The sequence below is a fragment of the Zalophus californianus genome, chromosome 10 (assembly GCF_009762305.2).
Source record: "Zalophus californianus isolate mZalCal1 chromosome 10, mZalCal1.pri.v2, whole genome shotgun sequence".
Classification (NCBI taxonomy): domain Eukaryota; kingdom Metazoa; phylum Chordata; class Mammalia; order Carnivora; family Otariidae; genus Zalophus; species Zalophus californianus.
Genome location: NC_045604.1, coordinates 56,795,259 through 56,817,700, shown reverse-complemented (window position 1 = coordinate 56,817,700; position 22,442 = coordinate 56,795,259). Strand labels below are relative to the sequence as shown.

At 43.4% G+C, this 22,442-nt stretch overlaps 2 protein-coding genes across 8 annotated transcripts in view; one reads left to right on the top strand and one right to left on the bottom strand.

The window, feature by feature from the left end:
* Positions 1-3,997, top strand: part of C10H1orf112 (chromosome 10 C1orf112 homolog) — a 43,880-nt gene extending 39,883 nt beyond the window's left edge. For both annotated transcript variants that reach the window (XM_027610118.1, XM_027610117.1), the window contains 4 exons: positions 545-649; positions 1,321-1,401; positions 2,407-2,526; positions 3,698-3,997. In XM_027610118.1, coding sequence (XP_027465919.1) covers positions 545-649; positions 1,321-1,401; positions 2,407-2,526; positions 3,698-3,886 — 495 coding nt within the window. In that variant the 3' untranslated portion in view covers positions 3,887-3,997. The remainder of the gene's footprint in view (positions 1-544; positions 650-1,320; positions 1,402-2,406; positions 2,527-3,697) is intronic.
* A 311-nt stretch (positions 3,998-4,308) lies between these two features.
* The window catches only part of SCYL3 (SCY1 like pseudokinase 3), a 48,902-nt gene continuing 30,768 nt past the window's right edge, over positions 4,309-22,442 (bottom strand). For 4 of the 6 annotated variants that reach the window (XM_027610120.2, XM_027610119.2, XM_027610124.1 and 1 more), the window contains 6 exons: positions 20,018-20,157; positions 18,429-18,613; positions 9,411-9,582; positions 6,787-6,945; positions 5,205-5,902; positions 4,309-4,681 (listed from right to left, as the gene is read on the bottom strand). In XM_027610120.2, coding sequence (XP_027465921.1) covers positions 4,622-4,681; positions 5,205-5,902; positions 6,787-6,945; positions 9,411-9,582; positions 18,429-18,613; positions 20,018-20,157 — 1,414 coding nt within the window. In that variant the 3' untranslated portion in view covers positions 4,309-4,621. The remainder of the gene's footprint in view (positions 4,682-5,204; positions 5,903-6,786; positions 6,946-9,410; positions 9,583-18,428; positions 18,614-20,017; positions 20,158-22,442) is intronic. The other 2 variants (XM_027610121.2, XM_027610122.2) reach the window with 2 other exon arrangements.

Here is a 22,442-nt window from a genome sequence, read left to right as displayed (position 1 = left end):
AATTGCTGAGTTTTTGCTGTCACGTGCTGTTTTAATCACTGGGGATTCATTAATGAACCAAATTAATCAATCCCCACCCTCAGCCTCTGGAAGGCAACGAATAAAGACACGATATAGCATGTTAGTGTGAGAGCTGTGGAGAGAAATAGGGGGAGAGTGTGCTTGTGGGGGTACAGTTTGAAACGGGTTATGGGCAGTGGCATCCTCACCAAGGTGATCTGTGAATAAAATCCTGAAGCTGAGGGAGGCAGCCAGGCAGGTATCCCGCACGCAGGGTAAGTAGTGAGATGAGAGGGCGTCTGATCCACTGAGGGGGCCCGCAGAGGCCACACTCAAGACAGTGGGGCTTTGCAGGCCATCTTAAAGACTTCCGAGTTTTACTCTAATGAAGTGAGAAGCTATTGGAAGCATTTAAGCAAAGGAGTGACATGCCCTAACACGTATTAATATGTGCTCACTGGGACAGAATTAGGGAAACTTGACAACATTAAGAATAGAATACTGAGGTTTTCCTCTCTTTAATAAGGTTTGGTTCTCTTTTTAGGACAAAATTCTGCCCAGCCTGTCTTCTATTTTTGCCTCGCTGCTAGCTGACAGGAATTGGATAGTAGAACAACATACCTTGGAGGCGTTTACTCAGTTCGCCGAGGTAATTATAAGACCAACCTATCACAGTGATTGCCAAAAAGTATTATTTCAGATTTTCCAAAACATTCTGAAAACATTTATTGAGCTTTTAGTCTTAGCCATTAAAGTTTTCCACTGGAGGAGATATTACCAACGCTCTCTTTTGCAGCATCTAACAATGGAGCATAGAGAAATGAAGGTACTTTCCTAAGGTCCTAGGAGAGTAGGAACAACCAGAACCAGGCATTCAGACCAGGTCTATTCACTTGGACACTGTCTTCCAGACAGTATTTTTGAGTGTGAAATGAATAATGCATTCCATCTCTATCATTTAGGAGTTAGGTTGATGAACACAGGGACCTGTGAGCTCGGGGCCCGGAGAAGGAAGCCTCCTGGGGGTCCTCCTTTTCTCTCCCCTGGAGCTGTGCAGTCACGCCTTCGGTCATAGGGGCCCGCAGACATTAGGATGACCGGGCAGAGGAATGAAAGCTTCCAGCTCTGTGCTCGTGCAGAACACTGCATGGTCCCAGAGGCTCCCCAAAGGAACTAAGGAGCTGATGGTCTTCTGAGTCCTCTGACACAGTTTTCTTTTAAAATGCATTTATGATTAAGGTAGCTCTTAAAACTTATGGAGTTGTCTTTGCAAGTTGTTGAGATACATTAAAATCGGTCTCATTTATCTTTTATTAATAGGGAACAAACCATGAAGAGATAGTTCCACAATGTCTCCGTTCTGAAGATACGAAGAACAAAGTTGTATCCTTCCTGGAGAAGGTATTTATTTCTATAAATCAAAATAGCGGCATCACAGATTTTGTCATTGTTTTTTTAAATTGTAGGATTGTAACCAAGTCTGGTATCTTCTTAGCTTAAATTTTTCGTAGTGCTCAGCACCGAGGTGACGCATATTGAACAGCTGGGCCCATAGGATGAGGCACCGCGGTGGGGTGGTTGGAGCCCCTCTGCCCACAGTGTGGACTCTGGTAGCGCTGCTCGTTTCTATAGTTAGAACCAAACTATTCCATCATTTGGCTCCCATGTTTGTGCACACCTTGCAACTTATATGGGGGTAGTTTTAGGATATAAGGGCTAATTGCAGCACTAGTAGAACAGTTAAACCACAAATTTAGAAAACCGACAGAAAGTGAATTATGCTTAACTACTTTTTTTTTATACTATACCCATTATTAAACTGGACTATGTATATACACGTATATGTTACACAGAAGCTGGATTAAGTATGTGTGTGTAACATGTTTTGACAGTTTCTTACCCTACACAATGAAGGTTTGCAGACTATCATTTTTCTCTTGGAAAAACGACAGTTCAACTTACCTGTAGGGAAGGAGAACACTGTACAGTAATTTTATCCAAATTACACGAAGAGGATGCATTTACAGATGAGTCCAATTTCCAAAATTTGCCTAGCTCACAGGCTAAGCCAGAATAGTTTAACACCGGGTGCTTAAACACATGTGCGTGCGCGCGCACACACACACACGCACATATGTATGTGCATGGTCTTTTTTTTTAAGTGGGGGTTAGGGAGGGGCAGAGGGAGAGAGAGAATCTTAAGCAGACTCCACGCCCAGTGCAGAGCCCAGTACTGTGCTCTATGTCACGACCCTGAGATCTGACCTGAGCTGAAATCAAGAGTCGGACGCTTAACCGACTGAGCCACCCAAGAGCCCCTGGTCTTCTCATTTTCTGAATATTACATCATTTGCCATCTATTAGAGAATGCCTGGTGTTTACTTGGTTTTTCATGATCTGTGGCAGACTGGGTTTGTAGATGAAACTGCAGCTGCCAGAGTGGAACGTGTGAAACAGGAAAAAGGCATTTTCCGGGAACACTTGGCTAAAGTTGCTGTAGAAGAAGCAAAGTGGTCATCTCTACAGGTATGGACTGCATTTTGGTATGGGTCAGGCTTTTAGGAGAAATTCTCCTCTTCTTACTGATAAAAGTGAAAAAACTAGTATGATTCCTGGCCTCATACTGTCAAAATATAATCAAATAGATCTAGACATGTAAAATCCTCCTGTTCTACAGCAGCTGCTCTTTTAAAAATCGCATTTCTTCTTCCTGAAAGGGTATCAACACATAGAACAGAGGTGGGGCTACAAAAACCCAAGTTTTAAACATGATACTGACTGTACTCTTTCACTATGACTTTCAACTGTTTATAGTAACTTTTAGGAAAGTTACGTATCTGTATCAGTGAAGCTATAAATATAGTTTCTGAACCACCGAAGAAAATGAATGAAATCACCTTCCAAAATGTTTCGGTTGATCCCTTGCCTCCTTCATCAAACAAGCCTAAATGATTTCTGGCAATGTCTAGAAATCACATCTACCTATTAAAAGGCAGAAATCTGATACCACCAAGGATATTCAAAATATTGTTTTGAGCACTGATAGTGTATTTAGAATAGCAATCCCTAAGAGGAACAATATTCTGTTGTTTTATTTACAAGTCTTATATAAAGAAAGTTTATGTTAATAACTTGTTTTCAAGACATATTTAACTTTATAGATTTCAGGCCTAAAAGTTACATAGCATTGCTGTAAATAAGCCCTCAAGAATTTATGACCTTCCTTAGGAAGACCGTGCTTACAAAAGACGTCCTGGTCCTGATCCCCACCCCAGCGCAGTGATGTTAGAAAGCCTGACAATTTATTGAACTGGGTTGAAAAGCATCTGAAAGACCACAGCACTTAACGTTAAAAAGTAAACTGGAACCATTTAGAAAACGCATACCTGGGGCTTTTTTGTCAGGATATTTCCAAAGAATACTCTGGAAATTACTGGACAAGGCAGCATCCCTCTTAGTTTCCTTGGACCCTAATGATAGTAGCACCCTGAATCACTGTGACAAACCAGAAATGCCTTCACATATTTTTCTAGGTGGTACAGGGGTGGTCATTCCCCCCTGCCCTTGTGAGCCAATGACAAAATAAAATTTGCACATAAAACTTTACAGTTTTAGAAATACCAAAAGAAAGTTCTTGATCATCTTGGGAATGGGTATCATGGCATTACTTATCTCCCGTGTTTTTCTCATTTGCCAGCCTTATGCAAAAAGACCCCGTCAGGAGTTCCCCTTGGAAGAAGAGTACAGGTCAGCACTGCAAGCAGCATCAGGGGCCCTGGAGGCAGTTGAGTCCTTACTCCAAAAGTCTCCTGCTCCAGACTGGCTTCTACTGAAAATGGAGATGCTCCAAGAAAGGATTGATGAGCTGAAACGACATGTACTCTAGGGTGGCCCTTGAATGGACTAGACCGTGTTACCACTAGAAAGAACGGGGTATGATTTTTACCATCCTACACTGTACTTTGTAAATGAATACATTGATGTAACTATGTCTGCATTTTCTAACACATATAAAACAACTTTTGTAAAGTTGAATCTAGTGAAAATAGTCTTTATTGGCTGTTTAGAGAACAGGTAGGTGGTGGAGGAGATTTCTCGTGAAGAACTTTGGTACATGTAATACATGTGGAACAGTCAGAGACTGCCCAGGTACCCACAGGGCCACAGACAGTACAACTGTAAACAAATAAATAAGCTGCCTAAGGAAACCTTAGCAATTTAAAATCATTTATATACTTTACAGCTAAAACTTGTATTTCATAATAAAGCTTACTCTTCTGTTAAAGAAATGGCACAAAATTAAGCTAATCAGCTTGAATTTTTGTATTTATTTTCTTCTGGAATTGTCCTGGAAAAAAGCAGTAAATTCAACCTTTCCATAGCTACTTGCTCTTCACAGAAACTGGCCTGTCAGACGCACAAGGGCTCCTCCTCCACAAAACCAGCGCTGGGGCTCTTCGCTGCCGGGGCACCAGCCAGCACTCGGGGGCTCGAGCTTCAGTTGGCACAGATGTGAAAAACAGATGCTTCTGGGTTTTCTTGTCTGCAGAGCCCACTTTGAGGTATTAGTTTGATTTTTTTTTTTTTAAAGAAATCCTTTTCCCTAGAGTTATACCCGTTGTCACCAGTTATTATCTTCCCAGTTCAGCTCCCCTTCGTCTCCCCAGCCTTCAGACTCTCCCTGCAGCAAGATAAAGCAAACCAAGGGCAGGCTGCTGAGACAAATCATTTCTGAATTTAAAGGGGCCTAACACTTGCCTTTCGATGCTGGCAGAGATCTCCTCGCGCTAGGTAAAATAACTTACTGCTACAGGAAGCTGAAGAGGAGGAGGATTACTTTGGTTCTAGATTTACAAGACCACAACACTGGAAAATAACTTTTCCAAGGACCATATAAATACAATAAAATCTATCTGATGATACCCTATTCTTGGTTTAACCCCCTTTTAAGTAAAAAGGTTATAATGGTAACTAGTGGCCCATTAAACACTTAAGTCTAAGCATTGCTACTTCTTTCTGGGGAAGGAAAGATATCATTTATAGAAACTGATCATATTCATCTTGTGCTTCACCCATCACTGTAAACAAATGTGTGCATTAGTCTCTTCCCTCACCAGGAAAACAGCAAGTCTGTTATCGAGACCTCGCAACCGGTATGTACAAGGGCATCCCTTAAACTAGCAGCACGATTTACTAAGCCTCACCTCAGTCATCTCTGCTGCAGCAAATTTTGAGGAAAACTGCATCACTGGTGAGATGTCATCCTTGTCAGAAACCATCATTTCTGTCCTCAGTTCAGGCAAAATAAGAATAGCAGCTGAAGGCTTAATTTCTGGAATCATATCAGCAAACCAGTCCAACTCTGGATCTTGTACCGGCTTCTTTTTTACTTGAATGGTAAACTCCTCTCCTAAACCAAGTTCTGATGGAGCCTTAAGGCGCCTTTCTTGGGATGACACTTTTGGTGGCTTGGTTTGGTCTGGGTCATCCCCACTTTGTGCAAGATTGGTCTTTTGGGGTAGACTCAATTTCAAAGGTTTGGACTCTTCAGTGAGTGAAACCAAAGTAGGAATAGCCTCCTGTTCCCCTGAGGTACCCCGGCTAACAGCTGAGACTCCACCTCTTGCACTTATTTCAGTATCTAAGCTGCTGGGTTCAAAGTCATCCCACACCACCTCCTCCGTGTTCACGTTAGTGAGTGGGGATGTGGAGGTATGGTAGGCTTCTGTGGGACAAATCTGGATGCTGACAGCTTTGTTTTCAGGCTCCTCAGGCTCACTCCAGTCAGGCCACTCCTCAGACTTTTTAGAACTTGGTGGGAAGTTCTCACTATCTCCCGGGGTATTTTTCACATCTGAGAGCCCATTCATGGGAAATTTAATAGGCTGAGGAAATTGATGACCTGTGGGGATATATACAAAAATTACTCTCATAAAGTGTTAAGAGCAAGCAAAAGGAAAAGGGTAACACAGGTTACTAAACTGTACCTACACAAGAGATATCCCAGCAAAACAGAACAAAGATGTGATATAAGTTATTCAAATACTTTAACTGGAGCATACAGTCCTTCACTAAATATTCAAGCATATTGTTTATTGGCATAATTATCTATACACAAATATAGAAATGTTCTAAGCCAGGCAGTGTTAACCCCAAGAAGTGGTGTGTGCTCAAATAAGTTTGTCTTAACCCAATATACCCTAATTTTACTTTTTAAATTTTACTTATTTATTTTTAGAGAGAGGATCTCAAGCAGGCTCCATGACCAGCACAGAGCCCGACGCAGGGTTTGATCTCTTCACCTGAGCCCAAATCAGGAGTCAGATGTTTAACTGACTGAGCCACCCAGGTGCCCCTAACATACCCTCATTTTAAACAGATTTCCTTAAATGTAGTCACGGCCTTGGAATTTTCTGCAATGTGTCAGGACTCTGCTACTAACATTTCCCCAAACTTACTTAACCACACAACTCTTTTTCATGGCATACCTACTGTCATCTAACAGAACTGTCATCCTCTGATATAATTTGGAAAATGCTACACTAAAGCATCAGAAGTACCAAAGTAATGTCAACCAGCTTTCTTCACCAGTTACGAAGAAATGGAAGGTCTATGCCCTGTCCAGGAAAAGCAGAGGAGACCCCAGCTGACTATAGAGTTATAAGTGATAACAGAAGTCAGCCTCAATACTCCCAAAGTGCCCTTAATTTTCAGAATTTAAAATGCAGGACTCAGGAAAACATTCATCTAAACAGTGGAAAAGCTACATAAATTGAATATTTCTACCTGTCTGTAAAAGAGTATTGTAGCAATCTTGCTGTATGTGCTTCTTGCTGACGGGCATGCTGCCAGAAAAGAAACATTTAGGGAATGTGCCAGAGGAGGGGTTCTCCACGATTGGCGCCATCTGACTCTGCTGGCTACAGACGACATGCGGGGGAGAATCTGAAGATAAATAAAAACTCCCCAAAATAAAAGGGATAGTAAATTGCTTCTTGCTCTATCAGGGTAGGAGAGCAACAGTTACGGGAAATGGGTCTATTTAACACAGATAAAAGGTAAGTTGCAGGGAGAGAGCATCTTCAGGTAACTGAAGAAACACACCTGTTACACAGTGGACTGCCAGTCCTCAAGGTGTTTCAGGGCAGACTGAGTGTCTACATGATGTTAAGGGACCCAAAAGGATTCAAGTGTTAGCTGAGGAGTTGATTAGATATATAACCTTTAGGATATCTAATTACAAAAGTTAATGGCTTTGAACATTTTGGCAATTTAAAATCATAATTGATTCTACTTTTAAGAATAAAAAGTCTAAGAGTGCAAGCACACCAATGTGAATGTACTTAATGCCACAAACTGTACAGTTAAAAATGGTTAAAATGATAAATTTTATGTTATAGCAGATGTTTAACTCCCAGCTGGGGGGGGCGGGAATTGTTTAAAAAAAAAAAAAATGTCTTTAATGGTTTACCAGAAAGCTTATACTCAACAGGTGGCATTGGTCAAAAGGATTCCAGCAAAATTTTTGGCTTAATACTTCCTCTGCCCAGGGTACATCATCACAGGGAGGCCTTGCCTGCCCTGCAAGGCCTGACCTCTGCAAGCCCTGCACCCTCCTGCTTGCTCCTGCCGCCATCCTCCCTGCTGAGGGCCTACCGATGTCTCTTACCCAGTGTCCCCTTCTCCAATGCTCTTCCACGCAGACTTATTTCCCTGAGGTACCCTTTTCATAAGCCTTAGTGTTATCCCATATTAAGTCTGACCATAAAGGTAAACTGCAGAAGAACAGAAGGAGAAAAAAAAAGTCCAAGGGTACCCTCCTGTATACATGCCCCCTCCCCAGCATTCTCCCACGTCCCTCAGAAGAAGAGCCACTCTTAACTGGGAACTGGGAAATGCAGGCTGCCACCAGGGCTCAACAGCCATCTTGGATGAAGAGCTTAACTAATTTGGGAAGTCAGTGGGATCAGACCTTATTCTGTCTTACAAAGTCTTTAGGAACATCTGTTTTAATAAAAATTTATTTGGTACTCCTGCTTTGGTGCCTTTTGGTTTCTTACTAAGATTATAGGTCAACAGTATATAAAATGTCCAGAAGTAGGAAACTGCATCCAATAAATACAACAGGTATGAGGAGCGGGGTTCTTGCTAACTCAACATGCAAAGCCGCCCTCAGAGATGGACTCCCCAGTCTTATCTCCAAACTGCACATACCACTACTACCATCCCCCCCCCATTCCTCTGGTATGAAATATAAATTCATCTCTCATTTGCTGTTTGGTGTACTCTGCTATGAGAAAAACCAGTCACACACAGACTTCGTTCACTCAAATGTAGTATGAACACAGCCTGGTTGGAGAGGGGGGCGCAGCTTCTGCATCACCCTCTTCAAGCTCCTGACTGATACTGACTTTGTTAGCACCAAGAAGAGTTGGACCCATCAAAACTTCAGGAAGCCAGTGTTGCTTTAAAGATTCTCCTGGCATCAAAATTAGGGAAAAGTCTGATAGTTCTTTTCTACTGTGACTGTTTCTGTGCTATCAAATTCAGCCATGAGAACTGAATCCAAGATCTGTGTTTCCTAACAAGGTCACCATCCTAGTTAGGGTTAAACCAAGGACCAAGGAAGCAATGACTCGGATATAAAATTCTTATTCTTGACTTTTATAGCCTACAAAGACCAGAAATCACTGCTCTGTCCCATGTAACTCCAATGATAACAGACCAGAAATAAGGATTTCTTCAAGTACTTAAAAATCAACAGCTTTTAACCTAAAAGGCCATCAACATCAGAAAAACTCAAGTTGCTACAAACTTTTTAGAAGGTGACAGACGGTATCTATTAAAATTTTAAATATATACCCTTTGACCCAGTAGGTCTACTTCTGGGATTTTATCCTCTAGCAATAAAAGCCAAACTACATAAAGATACAGGTACATAGAAGACCTCTACTGCAGCAATGTAATATCCAGAAATGAAAGCAATATTCATCAATAGGGAAACCACTGAATGAATTATATTCAATGAAATATTAGGCAGCTGTCAAAAAAGGTGCTGTTTCTAGGTACTGACCTGGAGACCAGTCCCTGATAAGCCACTACACAAAAAAATTAAGTTGCAGAATTGCACATAGTATTTTCTCATTGTTTTGTTAAAAAATCCTATATTTGGGCATGTGTGTATGAAGATACATCTGCGTGTCTTTGTGGGGAAGAAAAAGGGAAGAAAAGATTCCCACTAAACTATTAAAACTGGTTACCTTACACACCCAGAGGGTATTGGGAGAGGGAAATTACTCTTTCTTTACCATTCTCTGTATCATTTGAAGACAACCCACCTGCACTATTTGTATAATGTTAACCTAATTAAACATTTAAAATAAAAAGCTATACTTTTTAATCATTCTTACCTTCTGGGGAAAGGTTGACCGTTTTCGTAAAACTTGGGGCAGTGCGTTTGAAGATCTTGGTTCTTTCTCCTCCCACAACCACCTCTGGTCCAAGCAAAGACACCAGCACTGCTAGGCTGTGAAGAGTAATTGCCACAATGGAATCGCTGGTATCACGCAAGCCCAGTAACACCTAGGAGCAAATCAGGTAGTAAGTGTACACAGCCACATTGCCTGTCTTCCTTCCCCATAAATAAGCGGCTGGGCTGCGATCAGACTGCTCAGATGACTGTTTCTTACATAGGTGTCCAAGGTCAGTAGCTCTCAAACTGTGGTCAAGAACCAGTATTTTCCCCTCCCAATCAATCACGATCTGATACATTGTTAAAAATACAATTAACAAAAATAAATACATTGGAAATAACAAAATTACTGTTAAACTGCTATAAAAGGTTCTAGGTTTGTCCATGATGCTGGTCTGCTCCTGCCCCAGGACCAAAGGCAGCTGAGCACTCTGGAGATCTCAGCTCTTTTAAGCTGACAGCATTCAGTATTCCAAGGAGGCCTCCCAGCAACTACTAATCGGACCTGACCCAGCTTAGTGTCGGATCAGCTGAGACAGGGTGGTTCAGGGTGCTATGGCTGCAGGACTCCCCAAATTCTTGGAGAGGCTAAATACTCCAATCAAAAGACAGAGTGACAAGAGCCTATACCTGTGGCAGAGGGGCTAACTGCAGACATGCAGTCTGACCGCTGGCCCTACCTACCAATGAGCCCACAGCAGCTTCCGGCCTCTCAACAGTGCAGGGAACAAACACTGCCCAGTGTGCCCACAGCAGGCAAAGTGGGTCACCAGAGCTGACTGGGCTAAAGGCAGACGTGGCTCAGCCACGAGAGTAGGGTACACACAGCCCACACAGGAGACACCCCTGGAGCGCCTGCGACCGATGACCTGGCAGGGAATGCACTTCAGGGCACCACCTTCAAGACGTAGCTGACTACGCTAATACATAGAGAAGATGAAGAAACAAAGGATTATGTCCCAAATGAAAGAACAAAGTCACAACAAAAGAGCTAAATGAAATGGAGATAAACAAAAATGCCTTATTTGAAGTAATGGTCATAAAGATACGCACTGGACTCGAGAAAAGAATGGATGAATGCAGAATTTCAACAAAGAGGTAGAAAATATAAAAAAGAATCAGAGGTGAAGAATTCAGTAAATAAAAAATATACTAATGGAAATAGCCGATTAGTGAAGGCAGAAGAACGGATCAGTGACCTGGATGACAGGGTAATGGGAAGCACCCAAACTGAACAGCAAAAAGAAAAAAAATAATAAAAAATGAGAACAGGTTAAAGGAATTCAGTGACATCATCAAGCGCAGTAACACTGGCATTACAGGAATCTCACAAGGGAGGGGAGAAAAGGAAGCAGAAAACCTATTTGAAGAAATAAGAGCTGGAGACATCCTTAATCTGGGGAAGGAAACAGACATCCAGGTCCAAGAAGCAAAGAGGCCCCCTAACAAGATTAACCTAAGAAGGTCCATGCCTAGACACAATAATTAAAATGACAAAAAGTAATGATCAAGGAATTTTAAAAGCGACAAGAAAAAAGCAAACAGTTACAGACAAGTAAAATCCCATAAGGCTATGAGCTTATTTTTCAGCAGAAACTCTGCAGGCCAGGGGGAGTGGCATGATAATCCCAATACTGAAAGGAAAAAACCTGCCACCAACAATACTCTACCCAGCAAGGTTATCTTTCAGAAGAGGAGGAAAGACAGAGTTTCCCAGACAAAAGTTAAAGTTCATCACTACTAAACTGGCCTTAAAGGAAATGTTAAAAGGAGTTATTTGAGTGGAAAGAAAAGGACATAATCCATAGTAAGAAAATTATGAAAGGGAGGCGCCTGGGTGGCTCAGTCGGTTAAGCGTCTGCCTTCGGCTGAGGTCGTGATCCCCGGGTCCTGGGATCGAGCCCCACATCTGGCTCCCTGCTCCGCAGAGAGCCTGCTTCTCCCTCTCCCTCTGCCTGTCACTCTGCCTACTCGTGGTCTCTATCTCTCTGTCAAATAAAATCTTTAAAAAAAAAAAAAATTATGAAAGGAAAAAAATTCCACAGGTAAAAGCAAATATATAGTAAAGGCAGTAGATTGATCACTTTTAAGCCAATGTGGAGGTTAAGACACAAAAGAAGTAAAATCAAATATGATCTATAAAAATCAGTCAAGGAACACAGAAAAAAAGATGTAAAATATGACTTCGTATACATAAAAAGGGAGTAAAAATTAAGTTCAAACTTAACGTTCTAAAGAAAGCACTGAAGTGACCATAACTTAGCATAGACTGCTATACACATAAGATTTTATATGTGAACCTAATGGTAACCACAAATCAAACACCTATAACAGATACAGAAAAAGTAAAAGAGAAAGGAATCCAAGCACAACACTAGAAAACCATCAAACCACAACAGAAGAGAGCAAGAGAAAAAAGGAACAGAGAAGAACCATAAAAACAACCAGAAAACAATTTTAAAAATGGCAAAAGGAGCAGGGTAACTGAATAGATAAAAAACAAGACCCCACAATATGCTGCCTACAAGAGACTCACTCAGACCTAGACACACATACTAACTGAAAGGGAAGGGACTGAAAAAGTTATTCAATGCACATGGAAGTGAAGAAAAGCGGAGGTAGCAATACTTTGTATCAGACAAAATAACTTTAAAACAAAGACTGCAGCAGGAGACAAAGGAGGACACTACAAATGATAAAGGGATCAATCCAACAAGAGGATACAATAATACGTATCTATGCACCCACCACAGGAGTGCCCACATACAAAGAGGGGCACTAACAGACCTAGAGACACTAACAGACCTAGAGACACTGACAGTAATTGTAGGGGACGTCAACACCCCACCTCCATCAATGGATAAAATCAACAGGTAACAATGGCTTTGAATGACACATTAGACCAGATGGACCTAACAGATATATAGAGAACACTCCATCCCAAAACAGAAAACACATTCTTTTCAGGTGCACACGGGACATTTTCCAGGACAGATCACATGTTAGGCCACAAAACAAGTCTCAATATATTTTAGAAGACTGAAACCATATCAAAGCATCTTTTCCAACAACAATGGTATAAAACTAGAAATCAATTACAAGCAGAAAACTGGGAAGTTCATAGAGATTAAACATGCTACTGAACAACCTATGGGTCAAAAAAGAAATCAAAGGAGAAAAAAAAACCTTATGGGATAAATGAAAATGGAAAAACAACATACCAAAATTTATGGGATGCAGCAAAAGCAGTTCTAAGAGGGGAATTCACTGTGATAAATGCCTACCTCAAGAAACAAACAAAAAAATCTCAAACATTAACTTTATACCTCAAAGAACTAGAAAAAGAATAAATGAAAAAACATATGAAATAGAAACCAAAAAACAGAAAAAATTCAAAACCAAGAGCTGGTTCTTTGAAAAACGAAATTGACAAACCTTACCTAAACACATCAAGAAAAAAGGAGGACGCAAATAAAATCAGAAATGAATGTTACAATTGATAACACTGAAATACAAAGGATAAGAGACTACTGCGAATAATTACATGCCCACAAATTAGAAAAATAGAAGAAATGGATAAATTCCTAGAAACATACAACCTACTAAGACTGAATCATAGGATTCAATCCTATTCAATTCAATCAAGGAACAGAAAATCTGAACAGGCTGATTATTAGTAAGGAGACCGAATAATCCAAAGACTCCCAACAAACAAAAGTCCAGGATCAGATGGTTTCACTAGTGAATTATACCTAAACATTCAAAGAAGAAATAATACCAAACACTAATTTGACCCATGCTTACTGCAATGTTATTTACAATAGCCAAGACAGGGAAACAACCTAAGTGTCCATCAAGAGACAAATGGTAAGAAAGATGCAGCATATATAAATACCACTCAGTCATAACAAAAGATGAGATCATGCCATTTGTGACAACATGGATGGACCTAAAGGGGATTATGCTAAGTGAAATAAGTCAGACTAAGAAAGCCAAACACCATGTGATTTCACTCATGAGTGGAATCTAAAAAACAAAACAGGGGCGCCCGGGTGGCTCAGTTGGTTAAGCATCTGCCTTCGGCTCAGGTCGTGATCTCAGGGTACTGGGACTGAGCCCCACATTGGGCTCCCTGCTCAGTGGGAGCCTGCTTCTCCCTCTCTCTGCTGCTCCCCCTGCTTGAACTCTCTCTAATAAATAAAATCTTTAAAAATAAATAAAAAAATAAAAAACAAAACAAACACGAATAAACAAACAGCAGAATCAAACCAGTAAATACAGAGAACAAACTGATGGTTGTCAGGGGGGAGGGCGAACAAGGTTGGGCACAAGGGGTGAAGGGCAGCGGGAGGCTCAGGCTTCCAGTTACGGCCTGAGTAAGTCATGGAAATAACAGGCACTGCATGCGGAGTACGGTCAACGATACTGTCAAAGTGATGTATCGGGACAAATGAGCTATCACCTCATACCTATGAGAATGGCTTTTATCAAAAAGACAAGAGGTAACAAGTGCTGGTGAGGATGTGGGACGAGGGAGCCCTGGTGCAGCCACTGTGGAAACAACATGGGGGTTCCTCAAGAAGTTAAAAAAAAGAGAGAGAGAAAGAAAGAAAAAGAAAAGAAAAAGAAAAAGAAAAGAAAGAAAGAAAGAAAAGAGAAAGAAAAAGAAAAGAAAAAGAAAGAAAGAGAAAGAAAGAAAAGAAAAGAAAAAAGAAAAGAACTACCATAAGATCCAGCAATTCCACTTCTGGGAGTTTACCCAAAGAAAACATAAACACTAACTTATACTTAATTTACACTTAACACCCCCACCATGTTCCCTGCAGCTTTACAACAGCTGAGATATGGACACCTAAGTATTCATCAATGGACGAAGGAATAACGAAAATGTGATTTTATACACACACACACACACACACACAGGAATATCATTGAGCCATATAAAAAACAAAATCTTGCCATTTGCGACAACACGGATAGACTTTGAGAGCATTATGCTGAGTGAAATAAGTGAGAGAAAGACAAATACCACATGATCTCACTTATATGTGGAATCTAAAAAAAACAAAACGGGGCACCTGGCTGGCTCAATCAGTGCAGCATGCGACTTTTGATCTCAGGGTTGTGGGTTCAAGCCCTATGTTGGGTGTGGAGATCACTTAATTAAAATTTTAAAATCTTTTATAAAAAAAGATTTTATTTATTCATTTGAGAGCGAGCGAGCATGAGCTGGGGGAGGGGGGGCAGTGGGCAGAGGGAGAAGCAGACTCCCAGCTAAGCAGGGAGCCCCAATACAGGGCTCAATATCAGGATCTGAGCTGAAGGTAGATGCTTAACCATCTGAGCCACCCAGGCGCCCCCAAAATTAAAAAAATCTTTAAAAATAAAAATAAAATAACAGAACAAAACAAGCTCATAGAGAGAACACACTGGTGGTGCCAGAGATGGGAAAGAGGATGGTGAGGAGGGGCCAAAAATGGGTGAAGGGGTCAAATAAGTCAGGGGTCCCTGGGTGGCACAGTCGGTTAAGCGTCTGACTCTTGGTTTCCGCTCAGGTCATGATCTCAGGGTTGTGAGATCTAGCTCCACGTCAGGCTCCACGCTCAGCACAGAGTCCGCTAAAGCCAATCTCTCCCTCTGCCCCTCCCCGCGTTCACTCTCTAAGTAAATAAATAAATCTTAAAAAAAAAAAAAGTCATGGGGATGTAACATACAGCATAGTGACTATCACTAATATTACCATATTGCATAAAGTTGCTAAGAACATAAATCTTAAAAGTTCTCAACAAAGAAAAAGGAATTTAGTAAACTATGTATGGTGACAGATGCTAACAAGTCTTACTGTGATCATTTCACAATATATACAAATACTGAATCATGTGGTACACCTGAAACTAATAGGTTATATGTAAATTATATCTCAATTAAAAGACCGCTTTACATGTTCATTCTCCTTATCTGTACGCACGTCACTGCAGGACCATAAACACAGTTCAGAGACAGGCAGTGTCTACTGAGCACACCTGTCTACGTCCCTCACGCTTACGTCCCTAGCCCCTGCCCCTCTTCTCAGCTTTACACATGCAAAAGGATAGGACTTGGAAAACTGTCTTTGTATCTGATGTACATAACACCTGCCCCAAACTGAGTCAACTATGATCCCTTTCCAGCATTAACTGGGATGTGGAGAAACTGGTTACCTCTGTGGCTTGCTATACTGAGGACAATAAACTTGGAAGCTATGCGGACAACCATGTTTGGCCATGTGTACGTCAAACAATGAAAAGCTAGTCTTCGGAAAGTCAAAAGTGGGACGGCTCAAAAGAGAAAAGAAAGGAATGAAGAGCATGTGGCTGAGTCCCAGCTGCACTTGATTTCCATGTAAGGCAGTTCTGACATCCTTTTATTAAAGTCTCTTTTTTTGCTTTAGCTCGTTTAAGTGGGCTTCAGTTACTTGCAACCAAAAGAAACTCAACTACGACAGTCACATGCAGGTCTCAGGAGAAGCTTTGCTCTGAACCGGCAAAGACCTGTGTGAGGAAGATGGCGTGCAAAGCACCTGCACCGGCCAGAGAGAGGGCCAGGGTAATGGGCCTCCCCAGTGGCGGGAGCATGGCATCATGGGTACCAGGGATCCTGGGTTCTGGTGCCAGCTTCTCTAGGAATTCTCATTATGACTTGACTCATCATTTACTTTTTCTGGTCTAGTTCCCTCATTTATCCAAGATCAAGATTTCCAACAAGACTCAATAAGGTAATTATCAGGTCCAATGCTAACAAATCAGGCACCTTCTCAAAACAAAGCTGTACAAATAAAGTGTGTTTCTTTCGAAAATGATTAGAATTCCAACCACTGAGGTACTTATAAAATAACAAACCACCAAGCCACAAATCCGAGTCATCCTCAAACTCTGCCTCTCTCATGAGAAGCTAAGTCCTCCCCTTCTGCCCTTTTTATGTCCCTCTCCCATAACCACTGTCCCCACATCTTCCCCAGACTTTGCCTTCTCTTAGCTGGACTGTTCCAATAGCTTCCTACTTGATCTCCCTTTCTACAGTCCATCTTCCACACTGCTACCAAAGTGAACTCTGTAGCACATAAATATTGGCCAAGTGGGGCGCCTGGTGGCTCAGTCAGTCGAGCATCTGACTCTTGGTTTTGGCTCAGGTTGTGATCTTGCATTTGTGGGATCGAGCCCCAAGTCAGGTTCCACGCTCAGTGTGGTTTGCTTCAGATTCTTTCTTCCTGCCCGTCCCCCCTCTAAAATAGAATATTCTTTAAAAAAACTGGCCAAGTTATTCCCCTACAGAGGAGAGCCTTCGTTGTCTTTCACACACTGCTGACTCAATCTTTGGGCTCAGCTCAGTGTCAATTCAGAGACCTACGAGAACTCTATTTCAGAGGGCGAGTGCTCCGTCCCTCTTCAACATTTTCAGACACAACCACATCAGGGTAACAGTAACACAACATGCTATCTTGTGGTTGCTTGGCCCTAAAGCCAGCCGATCCCCTCTGTTGTCCCCCCAGTACCCATGTGCTTGTGTAAACCAGCATCTAACGAACCTGCTGACTTGCACGACTCACTCGAACCGAGAGACTGGAACAGAAGTGACACTGTTCATTCCTAACCTGTGCCTCAGAAAGGCCGCTCTGGCGCTTCCCATAGCCCTGGGCAGCCGGGTAAGAAGTCCACCTACACTGTTAGAGATGTGACAAAGGGGAACAGAGACCCTGACACGTCCCGAGACTACGTGGAAAGAGAGGCCCAGCTAAGCCCAGCCTTTCAGCCATCCCCTCCAAGGTGCCAGGGGACTGCTCATCAACTGACATCATGTGCAACGACAGAATCCCCAAACTGAGCCCGTCAATCCAAAGAACTGTGAGACAAAAATGACTGTGGACAGGCACTAAGTTTTGGGGTGGTCTGTGACACAGTAACAGATAACAAACACCTATCTTTCCCACCTCCTAGATCCTTGAAAGCAAGGTGTTATATACCTCTATGGCCCCAGGACCCAAGCATAAGACGTGGCATAAAACCACGTCTCACAAATAATTTGCAAATCAATTAATCTCATAGGAAAACAAATTATTTGAAAGTTACTACATGGCTGACAAAATCTTTTACTACCTTCTACTGAGTTGAATACTGTCTCCTAAATATTCACACCCAACCAAAATGTGACCTTAAAATGAAGTTGCATTGGGTTAGAGTGGGTCCTAAATCCAATGACTGGTGTCTTTTTAAAAAGGCCAAGTGAAGACACAGAGGGGAAAAGGCCACATTGACAACAGAGGCAGATTGGCATGACCCACAGTTACAAGCCAAGTCAAGGACTGCCGGGAGCTCCCAGGAAGGGGGAAGAAAGCAAGGACGGCTTCTCCCCTAGAGCTTTCAGAGGAAGCACGGTTATTTCAGACTTCCGACCCCCAGAACCCGGAGAGAACAGATTTCTATTGTTTTCAGCCAGGCAGTTTGTGGTAACTTGTTCTGTGAGTCCCAGCAAACCAGTATAAAGCTGGAGCCCCCGAGCGGGTGAATCATTACACAGTTCCCCAGCGGCTAAGAAATAGGCTGGAAGCCACAAGTCCAAATCATCTCATTCTCCCCTCAGTTATATATAACTTGTTTTATAGTATTTAGCTGTGGACACTTACAGTTTTTGTCACAAAGCATCCACAAAGGATTCCTGTTCCTTTTCCCCAAAGAATTAGCAGACAGAATTAGTTTTCCCAGGTTAAGACCAAATATGTTAGTTTAGCTGATTTGCCTGTGTGAGGGGAATGGAAATGCAATCTGAATTCCAGTCTTTTGTATGTCAGTAGCTCTGAAACCCAACTGCTGCTCAGAGCCTCCGAAGCGAGGATCTTCCGGCTCCAAACCCTCGGCTTCCTTTTAGCCCCCACGTGAGCCGTGCCTGCTCTCCCCACCTCTCCTCGCCGGCCATCTCTGACCTGTGGCAAGATGATTTTCTTCAGCTGCTCCTGAGTGAAGTGCTCCACGTAGGCCTCCAGGTGAGACAGCAGCACCATCCGCACGTGCTCCTCGTGCACCTCAAACAGCTGAAGCAGCACAGGGATCACCCGCGACTGGAACAGGGCCGGCGACAGCAGGCAAGGGGTGTCTCCCCGCGCGCTGTCTACCCCCAGATCAGAGGTAGTTACAGATGAAAAGGCAAACTGTCATTTCCATGAAAGGAACACAAAGGATAATTCATAAACTGAGCCCACAACGTGACACATAGTCTAAGTACTCTTCTAAATTCTTATGCCCCAAACCAAAGGAAACCTTTTTGGTTGACCCCAATCACTCAAGGCTCAATTACCTTAAATACACTGGACTTTGTAGAAATATTTTTGAAATACTCTACCAGATTTAATCAGCAACAAAGAAAGCTTATATTTTAATAGACTCCTGAATCAGTAACTTTGTATACGTTTCTGTTTAGTCAATGAGGAATTTCATACACTAGATTAGATCAATACTGCTGCTTCAGTTTTATCTGCAAAACCAGGAGGTGGTAAATGTCACAACGGGACTTGAAGCTGGGTGGTCCTATCTTCCTGCTAGTCATGGCGGTGGTTATCAGAGACACCCACCATAATCATTTGGGGACCCTTACAAATATATATCGATATAGTCCTGCCCTGGCTCTGTCTTGCTACCAGTGGATTAGGCATGCAGGCAAAATTTGTAAAAAGCTCCCCAGGTGATTCAGAAGCACCCCCCTCTAAGATCTACTGAGTAAGAGAATGACTGAGCTATAAAGAAAAACTCAGGGACTGGACAATCAGTGTGCTGCACACCTGAAACTAATGTAACACTGTGTCAACTATACTGCGATGAAAAAAACAAGTCAGGGAATGACAAAGAATATAAGGAAATTCTATGTTGTAAAATAGTTTCCTATAATGCTGCTTTGCTGGATCCAGATCTTTTAAGAAAATAAATTCTGAAGGCAGAATTCTCCCTAACACGAAATTCTACAGACTGTTAATGCTATATTGTCTAACCTGATGTGTTACCATCTGCAGTGCTTATAAAGTGAGAGTATCAGAATAATAACCTCATTTCACATTCAGAAAAAAACAGAAGTTCTAAGTAGGAAAGTGATCTCCATGTTTTTCAATCTTTCCACTGAAAATACAAAATAAATGGGTTGCTCTTGGGAAGTCAGAAAGCACAGGCCTCACTGCAAATGCAAAAGTCCTATGAAGATGGATGCCTTATCCTAAAACTCCATGTGCATCTCCTATTCTAGTCCTACCTGTGTGTGTGTGTGTGTGTGTGTGTGTGTGTGTGTGTGTGTGTGTGTGTTTTTCAATATGTTACCCTTCTATAGTAAATCTGACTCTCCAGGAGATGCTCCTTATTTACCCAGTGGGCTCTGGTACCCAGGTCTGAGTGAAAATGATCACCTAAGGGGCCAATAATTGTTTTTAGAGACATCTAACTATACCAGGCAGTAATCTCACTCGGCTAAAATAAGGACTAATAATGCCCAAACTCCTTAATGACCAATAATCCTTTGAAAAAAGTTCACCTTTTTTGGGGCCAAGCAGATGAGGAAGAAAACTCTTAACCGCTACCGGCTCTGCAAACACCAACTGATTAAGCAGAAGAGGCACCAACCGTGAGGCTATTAACTCCTCTGACAAGCAGCTGACTCTGTCCAGCAGGAATCTGAGGGCACAGAAGAAGAGCCTGGGAACCTGGTTGTGACACTGTATCTGCTTCCTTGTACACTTCAGACACACACAGCCCTCTCCGACTTCTGTCACAGTGAGGCACTGTGAAACGTGGCCAGGGAAGGTGAACGGGTGGTTCCAAGGTTTTTAGGAAAAATGCAGCGGGTGTGAGAGAAGGCTGCCAGCACACAGACAAGCTCCGATCTGAGTTAGGAAAGGTTTCAACAAATTGCCCCTTATTTACAGACCAGTGTCCTCCTTTTCCCCAATAAGCCAGAAGCTTCCTCGTCAGTTAAAAGGACTTTCTTCAAATTTAAAAAATGTAGGATATAATTTTATCTAGAGTTCCCACAGTAAACAAAAATACAAGCTTTTGTTACTAAACTTCCTAAAATAACACACGTAAGAGCATTCTGTTAAGAATACACAGATGCAGGCGCCTGGGTGGCTTAGCTGTTAAGCGTCTGCCTTCGGCTCAGGTCGTGATCCCAGAGTCCTGGGATCGAGCCCCGCATCGGGCTCCCTGCTCGGGGGGAAGCCTGCTTCTCCCTCTCCCACTCCTCCTGTTTGTGCTCCCTCTCTCACTGTGTCTCTGTCAAATAAATAAAATCTTAAAAAAAAAAAAGAATACAGGTATTTGGGACCCCTGGATGGCTCAGTCGGATAAGCAGCTGACTCTTGATTTTGGCTCAGGTCATGATTTCAGGTCATGAGACAGATCCCCGTGTCAGGCTCTGCATTTGGGCGGGGCGGGGGGGATCTACTTGGGATTCTCTCCCTTTCCCTCTGCCCCAACCCCTGCTGTCTCTCTCTCTCTCCAAAAAAAAAAAAAAAAAAAAAAAAAAAGACCCAGGTGTTAGGAAGTAGCAGCGGTAACCGGGGTCCCCCTACCCGGTCACCGTTAGCAGGCCGTCTTGCCTCCTACTGCCTGAGCAAACAGGCCACCGTGCCCTAACGGGTCTACGTCCCCGCCTCCCCCACGGGTCCCCGGGATGCGGGGCCTCCTCGTACTTCCCACTGCGCCCAGCCACTGTCACCCCACAGCCTGACCTCTTCCGGGGCCACAGCTCTCTTCCCCGAGCCCTGCTCCCTCAGCCTACACCCCTGCCCACATCTCTTTCGTCCTAAACACAAGCCCTTCTTGTCTCCACTCCCTTCTTCGGCTATTCTCTGTTCTCTCTTCTCCGAACTTCTCAGGAGGTTCTACGCAGTCCACTTTCTCACCTTCCGTTCACTTCTGAGCTCACTGCGGCCTGGCTCCCTCCGCTCCAACGGCTCCTCCTCAGACGAGGCCGCCACTGCTCCCCCCGACTCCTCAGTGAACAGGGATTCCCCCGACCTTTCCGAACGTTCCTCTGCCGGGACCACAAGGCTTCTGGGCATTCTCCGAACCTCCTGTCACCATCGCTGCTTTGTCTCACTGGTCAGCCACCCCTGTACGAGGTTGGGCGGCTGCCCCAGGGTTACGTCTGGGCACTCGGTCTTCCCCATGCCTCCGCTTTCTCTGGGAAACTGTCGCCGACTGCAGGCTGTGGCACCCTGGTCCTCACTGCTGGCTCCTCGGCTGCCGACGTCTCTCCCGGGCCTCAGACCCATCCGGCCAAATGCCCGTGCACATCTCCGTCTACAGCTCCCCCCCCGACACTGCGCAGGGACACCCTGACCCCAAACTCCTCACGTTCCCGGCGCGCTGGGGCCTCTCCTCCAGGATTCTCTAATGCTCTTGGGATCATCCCTAAGGGCTTGCCAATCTGACGTTGAAAGTTCTTCCTGTCTGTGTCTTCACTGTACCACCGATGCCTGCCAAGGTCTACCAACCATTCCAAGTCCCATAAAAAATCAACCCGTGCCCTCCACAGACGACAGAGCGATCCGCCTTGGGAGATTTAACCATTTCACAGACCGCTTCCACAGCTTCAATGCCTGAAGCCCACTGCTTACCACCAGTGTCACTGGTTCTCACTGCCCCACCTGAGGGTGCCCACCTCTCACCCACCCCAGCCTCGGAGTCTGCGCTCCAACTGGACCCAGCTGCTAGGTGTGCCAGGCTCAGCACGCGCCCTGCCTCTGTGCACTCGTTCCCACTGCCTAGAATACCTCCTCTCTCTCCTCTGGGGTCTCAGGACGCCCCCGGCAAGCTCTATCACTGTTTAAGGACTACCAGTCTGCATGTTTCCCCCACCAGAACCATCTGTCCATCCCAGGGCCTAGCAGAAAGCCAACACACAGGAAATATCCAAAAAGCTTGGCCCGAGAAAGTAAACGTCTGACTCATCTCTC